Source organism: Acomys russatus, chromosome 26 (genome assembly GCF_903995435.1).
Source record: "Acomys russatus chromosome 26, mAcoRus1.1, whole genome shotgun sequence".
Taxonomy (NCBI): domain Eukaryota; kingdom Metazoa; phylum Chordata; class Mammalia; order Rodentia; family Muridae; genus Acomys; species Acomys russatus.
Window position 1 is genome coordinate 47311955 of NC_067162.1, and position 19505 is coordinate 47331459.

Sequence of the window (19505 nt, forward strand, 5' to 3'; positions counted from 1 at the left end):
CAGAATTCTACCTTGAAGCTGACCCCTAGAAGCCCTTGACACCTGTCAGCTAATGTACTGGTCCCTCCTCCGAGGGACCCTGCTACCTGAAGTGACGTGCCACGTACAAAAAGCATTTTAATTAATTTATTTATTTCTTTACACATAACTGAAAGTGATGTTACAGTACATAAGTTATTTACAACTGTGCAGTAATGTGTTGCAAAATAAATTATCTAGAAGGCAGCAAAAGTACATTGTGAATGTATATAAAACTGTACAGGTTTGCGGATACACTCTATAGGATTATTGGCTCTGTAGTGTTTCAAGTTACGTTCTCAGAAAGAGAAACAAAATGCCCAAGATTAAAGGAAAAATATACAAACCACGTGGATTTGACTCCATTAAAAACACTATTGGAGAGTCCTGGCTGCGTCCCTATGTCCAGGCAGGCGGCGGCCGAACCTGTGCCGGCACCAATGTCCAAGCCTGTCCCTGGGGAACGTGGCGGGACAGCACTTTCCTGCCTCTCTGACCTTGAGGTCACTGCTAATGCGAGGTGGACGCCTTAGTCTCTATTTTCCATTAGTTGATCAGAATGGAACGAGGAATTTAAAAATAAAAAAAAAAATAAAAAAAAATAAAAAAAGAAAGAAAGAAAAGAAAAAAATAAACCGCACTCTGTTCTGCTCCTCAAGTGCCCTGTCTTCGGCTGGAAGAGAACCCAGAGGGCATGGCTGAGACAAGCCACTCTGTGGTCATGGCCTCCTCGTCCCAAGGCTGGCAAAGCTCTGCAGTATCTGGGCCTCGTGCTCCCACAGCAACTGGTAAAAAGAGATGCATTCTGCCTCACTGGCATCTGAAGGTAGAGACATGTGGCCAGGTGCAGTCTCTGGGCTCCTCCCACTCGATGGACGCGGTGCTCCCTCCTCCGCTGCCGGGATTCATCAGCAGCACTGGGCGACCTTTGTGGCCCTTGTTTGTGTCCTGAGACCTTCCTCTGAGTGTCATGCTGGCAACAGTACGAAGTCATCGTTGACGTCAACCATGGGCACGTAGAAGGATGGCACCTCATTTACACACAGGGACTTGTGCCCAGCAGGGTCCAGCTCCTGGGCCTTCAGCTGCCACTCCATCCTTTGCACAGCGTTGAGAGCTGCAGCCTCATGCTGCTGCCGCATCAGCAAACATGTCTGTGGGACACACAAGGTGAGAGGGATGGCCAGCCCTGGTTGCCACCACTGCCTTCATTCAGGTTTCAGCACAGGATTGCAAACCCACCCTCGTTCTTAACCCAGAACCTGGATCATCCCCTGCTGAGGCCCAGTCCTAGAGCCAGCCATGGAGGACAGAGACCTGCATCTGACAGATGCGCCCTCCCCCATTCTGTGCATCAGACCGCAGCCAATCATATGGAGGCCTGACCCTAAAGTGCTGTATACTGCCTCCCTCTTCCCCATCCCTACCAGCACCTGTTAGTACGGCCTCTACCCTCACCTCTGGGGGTGGCAGCAGTTTTACCAGACCCTAAATAGCTGTGCTTTTACTATTTTCATTTTGTTAAGGTTTTATATGTGTGTGCAATACAGGTCTGTGTTCACAGCATACATTTAAAAGTATACATAAGGGACCTGGATGTAGTGGGACATGGTTTGGGACCAAATGAGTCATTTTGAGCATGGCCCAGGGAGTCCACCATGCTTAGAGTTGATGCTCAAGCTGACAGTCCTGGTGTCCAGTTGACTGGATCACCCCCATGAACACGCTGCTCATATCCTTAAGTTCTAAATGACTAAAGCCAGACACACAATTTATGCAATTTGATACTGTGAGCCTACTCAATGAAAACTACCAGCTGGCATGTCTCCCAACTACAGGGTGACAGGAGGCCTCCTCCAACCCAGCCTCGCATAGTCTTCTCAATGAAGAATCCCGTTCACCTTTTGGTTCTAAAGGAAATTAACACAATGTATTTTCACTAAGATGTGGGCATTTTATCTTCTTCCAGGACTCTCTTCTAAAAAATTTGGCCATTTTATCTCCTTCGAGGATTCTTTTTAAAGAATTTTTAGAACTGTTTCCTTTGTTATCGGTTAAAGGAACTAAAATGTAGCATTTTAAATGTACGTGGTCAAATTTCATAGTCTCTTTTAGTCAACTTTATGCAGAACCTCACCTGGGAAGAGGTGTCTAGTGACCCAGAGGTGACTCTAGGATAAGTTTTTTGGCACCGGGCTTCTCTGTGTGGTCTTGGCTGTCCTAGACTCACCTTGTCGACAGGCTCTGTCTGACTCCCAAGGGCTAGGATAGGGGTGTGCACCACCACGCTCAACCGCGCCCTGCTTTTGACTGCCTCAGGCCCAAGTTCTGTAAATACCTTTTGTAAATAGCCCCAAAGCCACAAGGGCTTCTGACTGTCTGTCCCAAGGTCTTCTCAGTACCTCTGAGCAACCCCTTATGATGTGCTGGCTGTTCATTTCCCAGCTAACATCTTCCTGTCTACAATATGCATTTGGCGGCAGCAGTCAGGAGATTCTGGGATGCTCCTCTTCCCTCCAGGAGAAGAGCAACATTTATGCGAAAACTGCATAAAGGAGAGATACCAACTTTTTCTCATTTGTGAGTGGCATGCTGGAGTCTCATGGCACCCTATGCTTGGCTTTAGCAGCTGCAGCTGGAGATCTGCATCCTCCTCGTTGATCTACCTTTTACCCATCATCCTCTTGTCTACTGCACTAGCCAGTCCTTCAAGTGTGGAAGGTATGTTGTGACCTCTTAGGGCTCAGGTTGGGTCCTGTCAGGAGCTGCTCCCTATACCTGGACAGAAGGGAAGACACTGAGGAGACTACAAACCTAAGATCTTTGCTCCCTGAAATTAGCAGTAGTGACCATTTATGACCATGCTGGCAGTGGCGCAGCCTCCGTGGAGAGCAGCCTGACGCTGAGGAGCTCACTCACCTTCATGCGGTCGTACTTGTCGTCTACGTCTTGCAGCCAAGAGATGAACTGGCGGGCGTTGAAGCGATCTCGCACAGACTTGTTCTCGTCACCCTGTGGAAATCAAACAAGGATGTTCATAAAAGCTCATGGAGGCCAGGAGGGTGAAACCCTTGGTGCTTCAGCCCTTTCCCTCAGAGAACACAAGAGTACTTGTTTCGACTACCTGCTCTTGCCCCGAGAGGGAGTAGAGCCAGGCAACCAGCCTCTGGCCCCTGAGAGGTGGGGCATCGCCACTTGGCAGAGCTGCATGGGGTATGGCTGTGCGGGAGCCCTCTGCACGTATTGAGAGGGACAGATCAGGACGGTGGCTTCTACTCTGTGGCTTTAAGATTAGAGCATCACAAAGCTAGCAATGGTATACTTAGATTTAATCCTTTCCAGAAGCTAAAAGTAATTCTGCTTTGAAAAGGATAGTTGAGGAGACTGAGGGTCTCTGTAGACTGGGATCAGCTTCCTTGCTGGGTCTCCCTCTGTGAAGTCTGAGCTGTAAATAGATCCTCACATGAAAATGACCTTCTTTTTGTGTTATGATAGAGTAGTCTGCAAACCAAGTTTTTTTATATTATGTCACAAAGGAGGAAAACTTGGAGCTGGAATGGCTACAGCAAAACAGGCTCTGTTTGGCTGGCAAGTGGTGGGTGGGAGGGCAAGTTAAAAAGTTCTGAAGTAGTTGGCCCGTGACCCTCTGTAGACCAAGTGTTAACCAATATCCAGTATGCATCAGCAAGGACTCAGGCAAAGACTGTCTTACCTTCCTTCTTCAAAAGCAACCCAGGGACTTTGTATTTAAGCAAAACTCTCAAACACTGTATTAAATCTGCTTCAGTTTGCTGACAAATGCAGCATACCTTTTGTGCTAGGCAAGGTGGGACCTGTGTAATTCCAGCAGAATAGAAGTTCAAGGCCAGCCTAGGCTATATGAGGCTGTCTCTAAAAAGGATACCTGTGCAAAATGGGGACCAAGTATAAGAACGTTAATAGACTGGGCATGGTGGTGCACACCTTCAATCCCAGCACTCGGGAGGCAGAGGCAGGCCTATCACTGTGAATTTGAGCCCAGCGTGCTCTACAAAGCAAGTCCAGGACAGCCAAGGCTACACAGAGAAACCCTGTCTCGAAAAACAAAAAACAAAACAAAACAAACAAACAAACAAACAAACAAAAAAAGGAACATTAATGGATTGAAAAAAAGAGTTAAAAAAAAAAATATTATTATGAATACAATGCTCTGTTGTACACCTGCAGTCCAGAAGAGGGCATCAGATCTCATTATAGATGGTTGTGAGCCACCATGTGGTTGCTGGGAATTGAACTCAGGACCTCTGGAGGAGCAGACAGTGCTCTTAACCGCTGAGCCATCTCTCCAGCCCAGAAAAAAAAGAGTTTTAACCGAAGTCTTACTGAGTTGTGCTGTACATGGCAAAGAGCCACTGAAGCACAGGTTTTAAGAGGTCACCAAGGTCTTAACAGCCAGGAGGGAGCAGGTTACAGGCAGCCACTGACAGGAATCTGCCCACAGAAAATAGCATGTAAAGAACATGATGCAGCGTGTGACAAAACCACCTCAGGACAGAGTAGGTTAGGGCCGTTATCTACTGGAGACTTGCAGAGCAGGAAAAAGGCTGCTGGAAGTTCCCTTAGGGAGGTGGTGGGACTGTGCTCAATGAGAACCTGGGGCAGGAATGCAGTTACGGCACTGGGATGCTACTCTGGTGGGTATTGTCCTGGCTCAGTGCTTCCAGGCCCGGTGGCTCCGACTTTCTAGCACAATGAAGCTAAGAAGTTTTGCTAGCCTCACAGGACTGCCTGGTCTGTGGCCCCAACATCTTGTTGCTGCAGTTACCATTGACTCATCATGGCCACTAACATAGCAGCCCCAGTCAGCTGACAGCAAATTTAAACAAGGTGACATGGCCTCTGCAGCCTCTAAGAGAGAGGAGGGTGCTGCTCATCCTACTTGCCTGCACAAGGCCTTGTCCATGACACTCCCTTGCCTTCTGAGGCAACCAGGGACTGGAAGCTTGGGCATGCCAGGAGCAGGAAGCTCTGGTCCTGATGCAGCGCAGAGGCTTGGCTCTGTAGACTGTGTCTTGGGTAGAGAAGTGAAATCTGGCACCAAACTCAGTAGTGGTACTGACCTGGCTTTCCAGAGGCATGTTGTAGACCTCGGAGTCCAGCAGCATTGTACATGCACTGAATGGCACTGCCTGGTTGGCAATGGTCCTGGCTGCCCGGCAGTGAACTCTCAGGATCTCTTGCTCACAAGACACAATCAGCTTCTCCTGAGGAAGAAGAGGAACAGGTAAGCTTAAGATCATTGCCACCAGGACCCTTGCCTAAGGCTCCACTTACCCTCTCGATGCTGTGCTGCAGACGCAGCTTACCCCGCACAGCCTCTTGCTGCTTGAACAGCTCCTTCAGGGGTTCCGCCAGAGAGGGAGGGGGTGCAATCTGCAAATGTAGGGGGAAGAGAGATAAGCCACAAACACCAGACTTAAAACTTGGACATATTCCATCTTAGCACGGACATCCAGAGACCTGCTGAGAGGTATCAGAGGCTGAACCGGAAGTAACATGGCAACTCTGCCCTACAGAGTACCTGGGCAAGGAAGAGATAGTCAGCTGTACCCACTATGCCAAAGGGTGGAGCTGTAGGAGTTTTGTGAGTGAACAGAGTGCATATATAGAATCCCGAACCAAAGCTGGGATGTCTCAGGGACAGGGGTAAGTAGACAACCAGTCTACAGCAATAAGTGGAACCCACCCATATCCCTATGGCCCTATGGAAGAGGCCGTGGGTTGTTGACACTATGTCTCACAGGGTGAATAAGTAAATACACCACAGACAGTGAGGAGCAGGCCACCTACTCCTGGAAAGAGACCATAGAAGGGAACTTCTCCACTGCTGAGTAGAAGTCAGGGCAGCATGGAATCAGACTTCCAAAGCGCACACAGAAGTAGGGGAGTGGTGTATAGGGCTGCAGGCAAGCAAATTCTGTTGTCTCTTATCACTATAAACCAAGAGAGGTGACAGCTGCAGGGTTGGGGCACCAAATGTAGTCCCCTGTAAGCCAGGAAGATGAGCGCTCAGAAGATAAGTAACAATGCACAGCAGAAGATTAAGAGCTTTCTGTAGCCGGGCGTGGTGATGCACGCCTTTAATCCCAGCACTCGGGAGGCAGAGACAGGCGGATTGCTGTGAGTTCGAGGCCAGCCTGGTCTACAAAGTGAGTCCAGGATGGTCAAGGCTACACAGAGAAACCCTGTCTCGAAAAACAAACAAACAAACAAACAAACAAGCAAACAAAAAGAGCTTTCCGTACCACGAAACAAACTGGGTGAGGCTAACAGCCTTCTCAGGCCAATGGGCACCTTTTCCTGATGGCAGAACTCCAATCATTGGAGAAGAAATGGAAAAGCTCCGGCAACAGGCAAAGCTACAGAAGCCAGCTCCCTACAGGCTGGATCCATTTGAGAAGATTTAGTCTGTCTACTAGGATAAGGTAGATTACAAAAGGCAGGCCACAGCTTCTTGGCAGGGAGCCCTGGGGGTGAGGCTGTTATCCAGGCCTCCCTGCCGAGAAGCTGTGGCCTGCCTTTTGTAACCTACCTTATCCTAGTGGAAAGAGTTGGCGATACATAGATTCATGTCTGTATAGTAGTATGGACTCTCACAAGCCTTGTGTACTCCCGGGAAGGGTCTGAGGCCCCACCCATGAATAAACCAGTGACTAGCCATAACAGCTTGTATATACTCTGCTGCTTTGAGGTTTGAACTTTATAGTTCTCAGAGGGTCAACAAGATGGCTCAGCAGGTAAAAGCATCTGAGTGCAGGTGTGCCTACATGTACACACCCACTCCAAAACTGGGGCAGGGAGTGACCCTAACATTGCAGGCTTCACTTGTCACATTTCTCAATAAGCCAGTATTTAGTTTCCATCTTCAAGGTTGACCAGGCCAGAAGCTTACTCAGCACAGGGACGAGCGTTTGATTTCCCTCTGACTCTGTACACCGCTGTGAGGGGAGACTGTGTGTTCCTGTGGTTTCTGGCCTGCAAATGAGACTTAGATGAACCACACACCTTGAAGCTAGCCTGAACCCTGCCTGCTTCCCTCTGCTAAGAAGGCCTAGGGAAGTGGCACACAGAAGGCAGGCCTAGTGAGGACGGCCCTACATGGGCCTCCTGATGGTGGTGACTTTTTCACCCCTTTCCCTTTCTTTTGGACTTTACTCTGCTTCAGTAATCAAACCTTGAAAAGAACAGACAATCCAAAGTTTATTGAATTTCAGATTCTTTGGAAAGTAGCAGTGCACACACAAAACCTGAGTTTGGTCCCTGCAAGTCAGAGTACCACATCGGAGAGGGACTGAGGCCTCCCACTGGGATCATGCTAGCAGCTGTACTAATGTTCCATGGTGAACCACCAGAATGATCCTCATCCTCACTTGGAGGGGATTTCCGATGGGCCTACTTCCTGCCTTGGCAGGGGCAGGTGTGTTCATTCTCTTAGGACTACGCATCCTTCCAGGTCTTGCACGCATTTAGACAAACCCTTTGTTTGTTTGTTTGTATGCATGCATGTATGTATGCATGCATGTGTGTGTGTATGTATGTATGTATGCATGCATGCATGCATGCATGTATGTATGTAGTACTCATTGTAGCAGAATGGTCAATCTATCCAAGCAAGGGAACTGGCTACCAAAGCCAGCTCTCCTTTTTGCTTTTGTGAGGATTCTTAAGTCAGGAAAGCAGCATGTACTTCTTCTGTGTGGCTGTGTGAAAAAAAGGCCAGTTCTGAGGATTGGGTCAGATGAAGTTATTTGTATGTCCAAGTGGGATGTGCTACAGGACCCCCTGCTGAGGAGGACACATGGGAACGAGGCAGGCTCAGGACAAACATGTCTCAGAATGCCAAGGGAGAATCAAGGTGAGCAGGCTTCCAGAGACCAGCAAGACCTAAGCCCATGACAGATGAAGGCATGAATGGGGAGGGGGACAATCAGTGAGGCCCTTCATGGAGTAGAAAGGAGATAGCAGGGAAGGGACAACAGCTGGGTTGAGGGTGGGTGTGTATAACGTAGGGCTGGGGACAGAGGTACTGACAACCCTCACAGATGACAACCAGGAATGCCAGGGCCTCTCCTGACCTTAAAGGTCATTAGCACCCCGTGGCACACAGATCCCATGGCACTCACCACAGGGATATGCAGCTTGCTGAGTGGCTTGCCATCCAAGAGGTAGGACCCCGTGTAGGTGACATACTCAGCGTAGCATTGGGGTGCCTGTGGAGTGATGCAGCAGAGGATCTTACGTTTCTCTTCAATCTTCTTTCTGATCTGAAGGTACTCAAAGTATGGGTTGGACCTGTCGCTGTGGTAGGGCTCAATTGCATCCAGCTTTATGGCATCCACAATGGCGGCCAGTGTCTGCTGGATGACCTCCCGAGTCTGCTGTGTAGATGTGTTCAGCTGTTGCTGCAGCTGCTGACTAGAACGTTGGAAGCGGCGCTTGCGTGGGTGTTGGGCCTGGGCATCTTCCTCCTCAGAGGCACGGCCCTTGGCTCTAGAGGCTGGGGCGGGCATTGGGTCCTTTTCTGTTGTGGGTATGCTCTGCTTGCTCTGGCTTGCCAGCATCTGGGCACGGTTCCTGGTCATGCGCTGAGGAAATTCTTCTACCTTGGGGGCCTTGGGGACCTCGGCTGTAGGTTTGGGCTCTGGGTCTGTAGCATTGCCTGGGGGCCCTTCAGCTGCAGCCACAACACAGGAGGCCTCTGCACTGTTATGGGCCTGTGCCAAGACCTCTGTGGTAGGGCCATCAGGTGCACAGCAGGGAGCAGTGGAAGGGTCTTCAGCTTCAGTCTCTCCATCACCACCTCCCAGGGGATGCTGTTCAGGGGGACTGGGTGCAGGCACCAAATTGGAGACTGAGGCCTCAGGGGCACTGTCATCTGCCAGGACCTCTGTTTCCACCGTAGCTTCTAGAACTACATCCAGCTTTGGCTCCTCTGAGGGCTCAGGCTCTGTGGAGCGCTGAGGTGATGCTTCCTGAGGAGGTGGGGCTGGTTGTTCCTCAGATGCTGAGGCAGGGACATCTCCACTGCTGAGAACCCCGGTGGGGCCTGGAGGGCTCTCTACTGGAGGAACAGGACTGCCCTCCACAGCTTCTGCCTCAGCATCTGAAGCATCTTTGGCCTGGAGAGGAAGCTCTGGCAGTGAGAAAGGCCCCAGGTCAAGGTCATCCTCAGGGCTGGTAAAGGCTTCCTGCCATGGCACTGGCTCCACCTGGCTGAGGGTAGATATGCTATGATTGCTGTCAAGGAAGCTGCTCTCCAGGGGTCCCAGAGCCTCTACCTGAGCCACAGTAGTAACACAGGCAGGTTCAGGGGCTGTGTCCAGGGGTGCATCTGGGAGCGACTTGCAGTTGCTGAAGAAGGACTCTAGCCTGTTTGGAGCGGCATAAGGAGCAGCTCCTTCTGCAGTAGAAATGGCCACTGGGATTCCTCCTGTCCCACCATCTTTGACTTCCTCTAGGCCTGAGTCAGGAGTTGGCAAAGGGTAAGAGACTGGAGAGACGGGATATGTGGGTTCTGCAGCACTGAAGGGTCCTGGGGTGGTGGAATGGAGGGATTCTCCAGGGCAGAAATGTTTGGGGGACTCTGCAAACCTCTGTGGAGACTTTAGCAGAAGCTCAGAGCCCACAGGCCAGCTGACGGGGTTTTCGGAGGCACTAGCAATAAGGGTGGAGGAAAGGGCCTGCTCGGCAGTGGTGTGTGTCCACTCCACAGGCTCCTCAGTAATGACAGTGCTGAAGGGGCCCTCATCCAGAGGCTCCAGATAGCTGGGCTCTGGTGGAAGGATGGCAGCTGTGGCTTGCTGGTCCTCTGTGGCGTCCAGAGGCAGGCCTAGATCTGCAGGCAGGGCCCCTTCAATGGCTGGGGTCAACAGTTCACCTCTAGGGGAAGGGGAAGACTTTGCTGGTAGGTTGGAGAAGACATTGTCTGGGGGTGGTGTAGCGTTGACCACAGCTGTTGGGGGACAGTGCATGGTGTCCACCTTGGGTGAAGGGATACCATAGTCTGGGGAGTAGTAGCCAGGGGACAGGCAGGCAAACTTCTCTGTAGGAACGGGTGGCAGAGGAGCCTTTTCTTCCAGCAAGTGCTGTACTGTGGAATCAAAACTAGAGGCTGCAGGCACACTCTGTTGCCTGAACAGCTTGTCCCCAACACTGAATTCCTCTTCAGGTGTCCTTCTGATATCCACAGAGATTGAGCGATAAAGGTTTGTGGAAATAGGCCTTGTGGGTGTCTGGCCTGTGTTTTCTGAAACCACACCGGAAGCCACAGAGAACCTGTCAAAGAAGGGTGGAGAGCAGGCACTGGTGGATGTGGTAGAGACAGGCATTGAGTGTTGGGAGTCAGTGCAGTCGAACACCAAGTCAGGGTAATCATCAGCACTGCAGGATGGGGTCCTGGGTGTGTGCATCACCTCTTCATAGCTGGGGCAAGACACTACTGAGGTGGGCGTGGGCACTCCAGTGGGTCGGCCCTGCTCAGTCCGGGGTGAAGCAGGGAGAACCTCCTTCAAGGGCTGCCCAGCTGGCCAGTCTTTGGACTCTGTACCTGGTCCAGAGTGTGGCTTGCTTTCACCAGTGGGCAGTACGGGAGCCGACTCCTTGAGCTTTTTGTCTTTAAAAGGAGGGTCCAGCCCCAGAGCCTTCTTGGAAGGAAGGTCCAGGCTCTTCTTGCGCCCGTCATCAATGGGCTTCTTCTCTTTGAGCTTGGGGTCTCCAGACCGATGCCGCATCTTCTCCATCTGCTTCATGCGCTCCTTGTGCCGCTTGTGCCGCTCCTCAATCTCAAGGTCTTTCTGGGACAGCATCCTCTCGAAGCTTGTCATCATGAGGTCCCCATCTCCCAGGAGCTTCTCGCGAGGCCTCATGTCTTTCTTGCTCGAATCTCTGGGTGGCAGGAGCTTGTCGCTCCCATTGCTCATCTTCACAGGGTCGCCCTTTTCTCGCTCTGCACTCTCCTTCAGTTTCTCCTTCAGCTTGGTGTCACTGAGCTTCAGGCTTTCGTCCCTGGACTTCTCCTTAAAGGAGTTGGGAGGGTTGTCCTTGTCTTTGGCTGCAGACTTTGTGTCATCCTTGTGATGTCTCAGGAACCCGTCTATGTGCTTGTCCCTGTGTTTTTCCTTCTCCTCTCGCCATTTCTCCCTATGCTTCTCTCTCTTCTTCTTCTCTTTCAGGATACTGATGGCACTCGACCCATACGGCTTTAATTCCTTTTCTATTTTCTTGGCAGGTTCTCTTTCAGAGTCAGTTCTGTCTTTCTTTTCTGAAGAAAGCAGTTCAATAGCTTTATCTAACTCCTCTTCAATGTCAGCTTTTGTGGTGTAAGAGACCCCGTAAGCTTCTGTATCCAGGAAGTCTTTCTCATACTGGCTGGAATCCTTCCTGATGCCACTGCTGATGTCCTTGTAGTCTTCACTCTTTTCTTTCTTTTCTGTCTTTTCTTTCTTGGCTCTCTCACGCTCATGGCTTTTCTTAGAAGAGGATGACGAATGCCTGTGCCTTTCTTTCTCCCTCAATTTCTCTGAGAGGCAGGTACTCTCCCTGGCCTTGTCCTCTGGTGGGGGCTCAGAGAAGGACACTTCCAGGAGCGTGCTCAGGTTGGGTTCCTGGCCATGGTCAGCAAAGCTGTCGGAGGAGACCTCACTGATCTTGTCATTGGAGTCTTCACGGTAGTCATGCAGAGCCTCTTCCTCCAGCTTCTCCAGCAGGCTCTTCTCCACATCGGGGCCTCGTGAAGACTTTCTCTCTCGGGAGTGTTCCTTCTCTGGCTTCTCCTTGTGCTTACTCTTGGCTTTGTCTTCAGCGAAGTGTTTCTTCTCCCCTTTTTCAGGGAGCTTCTGTTTACTTTTCTTTTCTTGAGCAGAGTCAACAGAAGCTCTGTCTTTCCTGTCCTTGTATTTTTCTGCACACTCTTTGTCTTTCTTTTCTTTGTGCTTCTCAAAGATCTTTTCCTTCCTGTCCTTTGCCCCTTCTGTAGCTCCTCTGTCCTTCTTCTTTTCCTTGGGTTCTTTGTCTCTTGGCTTCTCTATGTGCTGCCTGTCAGAAGACGACTTCCTGTGCCTATCTGAGGGATGCTCTCTTCCATCTTCCTTCTCCGGGAGGCTGTCTACTCTCTGTGTGTCGCTGGCCTCTCCAGCCTTGAAGCTGCCTCCCATGTAGTCGTCTTTCTCATCCTCACTTTCATCTGTGAAGATGTCTGCGATGTACCAGCTCTTCTCCCTTCCCTTTTTGTCGTCTTTCTTGTCTGAGAAGTCTTCTGAGATGATGCTGGGGAACGCCTTCTCCTTCTTCTCTCTCATTTGGTCGAGGGACCCTTTCCTGTCTTTGCTGTGCATGTCCTTATGCTTGTCCTTGCCATCTTTCTTCTCCTTAAAACATTTTTCGAAATCTTTGTCTTTCTGACACTTCTCGAGGGCAGACCTATCTTTGTGCTTCTCTGCCCTGCCCTTTTCCTTCCTCTCCTTCTCTAGGCTGTCCTTTTTCTCTTTCTCCCGTGCTGCATGGGGCCGTTCCCAGGGCTCCAGGTTCTTGGTGAAGTCACAGTCTGACTTGTCCTTGAAGGTGCTCTCACACCCACACTCCTTTAGGTCCTCCCTGTGTACCTCTTCAGACCGCATGCGCCCGTCCCTCCTGTCCCTGGAGCCCTCTAGGGTGTCCCTCCTGTCGCGGCCCCCTTCAGCAGACTCTCGCCTCTTCTTGTCTTTCTCGGGGAGATAGCTGGGGGTGCCTTTATGCTTTTCTGTGTGCTCTCTCCTCTTCTCAGGGTTCTTGTCTGCGTAGTCCCTGTCTCTCTTTCGGAAGAAAGAGTCTCGGGAATCTCGCTTCTCCCGGGCTTTGTTGTCACGCTTCTTCTCCTTATTGTCGTCTTTGACTGTTTCCAATATAAGTTTGGCCACTGAGTCACTCTTGATGTCCCTATAATCTGTCACCGGAGAGTCCCAGCTGTCCTCACCTTTGAAATCGAAAGATGAATCAGACAAGTCAGAAAACCACCTCTCTTGTTGGTCATCAGAAAGGCTGAACTTGGTGTCCTCGTGCTCCAGAAACTGACTTTTGTTACAATATTCATCAAAAGCAGTGTCTTCTCTGTACGCCTTTTCCTTTTTGAGTTTTTCTTTGTCGTCTTTGAAGACCTTTTCTCTCTCCTTGGAAACCTTGTCCTCTTTCATGTCATTCTTCTTCTCTAGTTTGGAAGGTCGATCTTTGGACTTTCTCTTCCTTTCCTCTTTATACACCCTCAGCTTGTCCTCCTTGGGAGACTTCTCCTTTGTAGATTTCTCCCTCTCTGCTTTACTGCTTCGGTCTTTTTCTTCCCGGAAAGACCTGCTGATGTCTTTGTTCATATCCTTGATTCTCTTTAGTGCCTTTTCGTCCTTAAAGAGCCACTCTTTGTCCTCTGACTTCATCTTACCAAGTTTATCTTCTTTCTTAAAATGGTCTCTGTCATGCTTCAATACTTTTAACTTATTTTCAGTGGCAATGTCGTTATCTAAGAGGATAGCTTTGTCTGACTTTTGCTTGGAGTCCTCATATTCGTACGTAAAGCTTTTCAATTTAAGTTCTTGGCTGACTGAACACTGTCCTTTCTCCTTGTTTTTGTGTTTGTGTTTTGTTTTGTGTTTTTTGACGACTTTCCCCTCCTTGTCCAGCTTGGGGACAGCTCCATCTGTGCAGGGGTGGAAGGCGTTTCTCTTCTCAGGTGGCATGCTCTGCAGGCCACCCCTTTTACGGTGCTCCTGCTTCCTCCTCGCAGGCTTCAGAGATTCCACACTGGAGCCCTCGGAGGAGCAGTCGGACTCACTGGTCAGTCCCGTCCTTGAGGAGTCTGACAAAGAACTCACCTCAGACCAGGCTGGAGAAGAAATGGCTTTCCAATTGTCAGTGCGCCAGTGCTTAGTGTGCTGGTCAGCATGGCCAGAGTTGTGTTTCTGGGCTGCAGCACTACCATGAGACGAGGTGGAGGAGGCGGACAGTGAGCTGAACAGGGAAGGGTCCTTCAGCACCAGCGGGGACCCCTTGAGGCAGCTGGAGCTGCCCACAGAGTCCCCATCATCCTCGTCACTCTCTGAGGACTCACTCTCTGACCCAGATGAGCAGAATTTGTCATTCCTCTTTCCAAACCGAACTTCTTTCCCTTTTGTTTCTTTCTTTCGTTTCTTTTTCAATTTATTTTTTTCTTTCTGCTGCCTAGAACTAGAAGACTCCCGTGCCTTACTACTGGGTAGCATTGTGTGTGCTGACAACCTCAGTTTCTCTCCAGGTCCCATGGCAACACTTACATCCTCTTCATCTGATGTGTCCGACAAGATGCGATGGGCCGCCTTCTTTGGTGCAAGCGTGTTGTTTTTCGAATAACTCTTAACTTCCATTTTGGGTATTGAAATGAAACTGTTTGACTTAGTTTCTTTTCTATAGTCTTTCTTCAGCAAGTGCTTGTCATCCACTGGAGGAACCCTGTCCTGCTCATCATCCTCATCAAACTCATATTCGTCCTTGACAGGGGTCACAGTTTTCTGGGGCTCTGGATTCTTAGCCTTAAGCTTGAGGCCTTTCTCAAACTCAGAGTCTGTGTTATTGCCATCAACAGAGCTGGAAGGGGCAAATGATGGGGCGTCCTCCTCTTCAGAGCTTTCTGTTGGGAACAGGAAGGGAGATGTCAGGCAGGCCAGAATCATTTCTCTATCATCAGCCAAGGATGCTCTGCAGCTGTGATGGGAACAGGCCACCCCAAGGCAAGGCTGCCCAGGAGGGGACGGGCAGTTGGCTGTGTGTCTGAAGAAGCACTTTACTTTAGTCACATCTGAGGCCAACCATAGGTAGAAGGACCCACAGGGCTCTGTGAGACACAAGGCTGGCATCTTAGCAGACAGAATGCAGGCATCTCAGCAGTGAGGCACCCTGGTAGAACCCCTGTGTTTGGAAGTTCCTCCTCAAGGCGCCAGCCACCCGAGTGGCAATCTGCAGAGGAATAACGTATGTAGACACTGTGGGGTGCTCCCTTGTCAGGCAGTACAGAGCCCCACCCACCCACTGACATGGTCTGCTGGCCTGGCTTACCAGTGGAGCTCTCCTCACTGGAAGTGTATGTGGCTTTGCCTAACAGGAGATTCACCATCGTTGGGGAATTGGCTACTTTCAACGGTGTCTCGCCTTTCCTGTTGCTTTGCTGAGGGTTTCCACCATACCGTAACAACAATTTCACCACCTACAAAACATTAATAATGGTATTAACAGACTGAAAAATACAGTTACTCAGCCATGCCCCATTCTAAACCCTGTTGTGAGAGTCCTGTGTGCAGAGCCGTTGTAGCAAGGTCTCTAGGTGCCTAGAGCAAGGCTGTCTTCTTTTGTGAGAGACTGCACAGGATTCCCTTTCTCTGTGTCCTCTCCATCTCTCCTTGACATGCTACCTCTTCTCACACAATAGCTCCCTTCCCACCAAGAGAGAGCTGGTTAGTAGTGGGGGTCCCAAGGGTGGGTATATAGGGGGAGGACTGGGGTGTGGAAAATAGAGAAAACAAAGACCACATTTCTGTAAGCTGGTTTATTTATTTTCATTTACATTAGAAAATAAGATAACTCCTTCCTTGCTTGGTTTTTACATGCATAAAGATGGTTACATGGTGACAGAAACATTTAGAGGTGACATTTCAACAACTCTAGTCAACATTTATAATAAGCATAAGCCTGACTGACTCTAGTGACAATGTCCAGTTTTAATCTACCCTCAGCTTCAAGTCAGGCTTTAAGACACACTTGTTACTCACAGACTGTCTGCACCTCAGGGTGATGCTTTCTGCATTGGATGGTCAGCATGAAGAGTTTCAGTGCCAGTGCCAGTTCCCTACTGTGATGTAACAAATCACCACAACCTGACTCACAGTCCAGACTCAGTTGTATTTGCTTGGTTTACATCAAGGCGCAGACAGAGGTGACTCCTTCCTTCGTTGTGTGGCTTCTTGTCAAAATTTGGTTCCCGCAGTGCTGAGACCAACAAGCTATTTCCCTGTGGTCAGAGGTCTGTGGCTTTCCCTTCAGGCCAGCAATGTAGGCCATGTTCCTACCAGGCCTACCACTGTCCTTCTGTCTCCTATATCTGTCTCCTTGTACCATGCAGGGAGAGAGGCTTTCAAAGGTGCCTTTTTGGACCATCCATGCATTCTCTCCTGAGAAGCTACTGCTCTTCTGCTCATCTCATTGTGTTCTATAGTTTGTCGCGTTTTACATAATTATTTTAAGAAGTTAAAACTCATGGACATTTAGATAATAGCCCTTGCCTTCAAGCTTTATCACCTGCCAGCTCACAGCCAGCTCTAAAAGGCTCAGACACTGCATAAACTTCTTCAGCATTGTTCTAAAAGGGCTCCTAAAAACTTAGCAAACAAATAAGACCTAAAAATGTAATTAGATCCTTCTTCTCTCTCTCTCTCTCTCTCTCTCACACACACATACACACACACACACACACACACACACACACACACACACTCTAGTAAGAACAAACCTTAGGTGTTCCCTGCTGTGAGCCTGCAGGAAGCCCTTTCCCTAAGAGATGGCATCCTGACCTACCTACCACAGTAATTTAATTTGACTATAATCCCATGTGCTGACTATACCTCTCAAGTGTTAACCTCCCCCAGACTTTGGATTGACTGAACCAGGGACCCAGCAGCAACTCATACAGCTTTCCAGCCAGGCAACAGTGTCAACACTGTACATTTACGGGCTGGAGAGATGTCTCACAGCCATCTATAATGTGATCTAATGCCCTCTTCTGGTGTGCAGGTTACATGACAACACGAAACTCACTTCCCAGTATCAGAAAATGTGTAAACTAGCTATGACAGAGAAGCACGAGGCTGTAGAATGGTCTGCGGGTTAAGGGCAGAGCAGCCACCGGAGGGCTACAGGGAGATGCCAACCTTGTAGTGCCCGTTGTTGGCGGCGTCATGCAAAGGCGTGTCGTCATCCAGGCCCTTAGTGTTCACCTCTGCACCAGCGGCTAACAGCTGCTTAGCGATGTCATAATAGCCCCGGTTACACGCCTCATGCAGTGCAGTCCAGCCTGAAAACAGAAACTTAGGGTATTTGTTATGTAATCTCTGAAAACTTAACGCCTACTTAAACTGCTGCATGACAAAGAGAGAGTGTGTGTGTGTGCACGCGCGCATGCACCCTGAAAAGTGGCCATCTAGACAAGCAGGTTACACCTAGAGTATTGTGGTACTTTGCATAACTCTCCAGATTTATTTCCACAACTGTACACGGGTAGAAAACTTGTTCACAGGTTAACTTCAGCCTCAATGACCTAAGGCAGCTCCTGAAGACTGTATGGTTGGTTGGCTGCCATAGCAGTCACTCTAGGGGAAGTGACAGTGTCTCAGAAAAAGGAAACTTTTAAATCGGACAATCATAAACTACGCAGCAGGAAAATCTAAGGTTCAGCACAGAGTTGACTTTGCCTGAACCCTCCCCCACATTGCTTTTTTCTCCTGAGACAATCTCTTTAAAAATTCTTTGAAAACTTTTTTTGAGAATTCATGCATACAATGAATTTTGACCATATCCCCCAGCTCACTGCACCATAAGCACATAGTCCTTCTACAGTGTTGCATCATGGTGTAGCACATTTCAAAAAGGCAGCTCAGGGCTCAATTCACAAAAATCACACAACTAACAAAGCTGTGGTATATATCAAATCTGGGGAAGTGCCTCCACTTACCCCCAGTCCAGTCTCAGCATGTGTGCTCAGCCTGCAGTACAGTGGTCTCTGCTGGTACAATGCACAGCAGGTACTTTCTAAAGCACCAGTGCAAGACCTTCCAAGGACCTGGCCTTGCAGTAGACACACAGAAGCTAAATATTTAAAGCTGCACTGCTTGCTTAAAAATAACCAAAACAAATCAAGATCCTGAAATACCTTTCCAGAGACACTAATTTATCAACAAAGCACAGTGTTACAGAAACCAACCACACTCCACACTACCTCCCATTTTCTGGGACTGAGGGCAGGAGGCCCACCCTCCAGGGCTCAGTATCTACAACATCTGCCCACTGCAGGAGCAGCAACGTCTTACCTGCAAAGTCCTTGACGTTGACATCTGCACCCTCACTGATGAGCTCCTTGATACGCCGGGCATCACCCCGGATAGCTGCTCGGTGCAGGCGTGTCTCTCCTCGCTCGTTTCTCTTGTTCACCTTATCTTTGGTTTTTGAGGCAGAGTTGGGGGTCCCCTTCTGACACACTGTAGACTGGGAAGGGTGCTTTGGTGTTGTGTCTACTGCAGGCCAAGGAGGAAACAAGTAGAGTATTACAGAAGACAGCCTTGTTTCATGGAAACCTGAAGAACCCAACCCTTTCCATTATGGAAAGGGGTATCCACACAAGACCCACTGCCAAGTAAAGCCATACCCTCCCAGTCCAAGGAATCAACCACTGAGGTGCCTGAGGCTCACCTGGGCTATTTGCAGACTCCTCAGCAGTCATCTGCATGAGCAGAGCCACCTGCTGACGCTCAGAGAGAGGGTATCCAGCTCGGATCCCAGACAGCCCCATGCCGAACAGTAGCCCGGACTTTCGGGCAACAGGCTCCTTCTTGATCCTCTTCCGCTCAGGACCCTGCTTCTCTGTGTGGCAGGTGAGGGAGAAAGGGAGGGGAGACTTCATACCCAATCCTTAGAGCTGGCTTTTAAACTAATGTTACAGAGCCCCTTCATTCCACCCGGCAGCTTACAGAACAACAAGGAAGGCCTATGAGAGGAAGTGAAGGTGCCAGAAGCACTGACATCACTCCACTCTAGCAGTAGCTGTGAGAGACACAGTGTAAATGCCCTGTTGTCAGCCCATCAGATCTAAGTCTCGGTCTCCACCAACCATTTGTTCCCTAGAGGCGCCACACAAGAAGGCAGTAGGATGGCTCAACACCACTGACCTGGCCCACACGGCACAGGTCTCTATTATTAACACGTGTCTGCAATTAAACTCCTTCCCAGCCCTCCTCCAAACAAACAGTGCAGATATAAAATGGCAGACACAGTTTAAAATATGTAAATAAATCAAGGCCAACTTGTCAGTACTGTACCTTTCTTCTTGCTTCTAGGAACCTCCATTTCATGCCATGGTGCTTCGAGGACCGTACCAGCCTTGCAGTACCACAACATGGACTGAGCTGGAGGCATCTAAAGGCATCAACACAGAGCACTAACAAGAACGATGTAACAGCTCAGCTGTTCCATCTTAACCGCCTCCTAACAAGCAGGCCCTGGGTGCCTCTGGACCGGTGACAAAATGCCCTGCCAACCTCTACTGGAAAAGCGCTGCTGCTTTTAGAAGAGGTGGGATGTGGAGAAAGACACCCCGGAGTCCATGGCTTTGCTTCTTGCCTAGCAGCACCACTCTAGTGGTGGAGATCAGGAGTAAGTCCTGAGCAGGGCCAAGACAAGACTCAGGG

The 19505-nt window shown here is 49.7% G+C and overlaps 1 protein-coding gene across 4 annotated transcripts in view; it reads right to left on the minus strand.

Annotated features, from left to right (window-relative positions):
* Positions 1 to 622: 622 nt before the first annotated feature.
* Ankrd11 (ankyrin repeat domain containing 11) overlaps positions 623 to 19505 on the minus strand; it is a 158680-nt gene continuing 139797 nt past the window's right edge. For 2 of the 4 annotated variants that reach the window (XM_051168671.1, XM_051168670.1), the window contains 10 exons: positions 19137 to 19233; positions 18511 to 18681; positions 18132 to 18335; positions 16977 to 17119; positions 15112 to 15259; positions 8181 to 14686; positions 5332 to 5430; positions 5118 to 5261; positions 2938 to 3030; positions 623 to 1172 (listed from right to left, as the gene is read on the minus strand). In XM_051168671.1, coding sequence (XP_051024628.1) covers positions 987 to 1172; positions 2938 to 3030; positions 5118 to 5261; positions 5332 to 5430; positions 8181 to 14686; positions 15112 to 15259; positions 16977 to 17119; positions 18132 to 18335; positions 18511 to 18681; positions 19137 to 19233 — 7791 coding nt within the window. In that variant the 3' untranslated portion in view covers positions 623 to 986. The remainder of the gene's footprint in view (positions 1173 to 2937; positions 3031 to 5117; positions 5262 to 5331; positions 5431 to 8180; positions 14687 to 15111; positions 15260 to 16976; positions 17120 to 18131; positions 18336 to 18510; positions 18682 to 19136; positions 19234 to 19505) is intronic. The other 2 variants (XM_051168669.1, XM_051168668.1) reach the window with 1 other exon arrangement.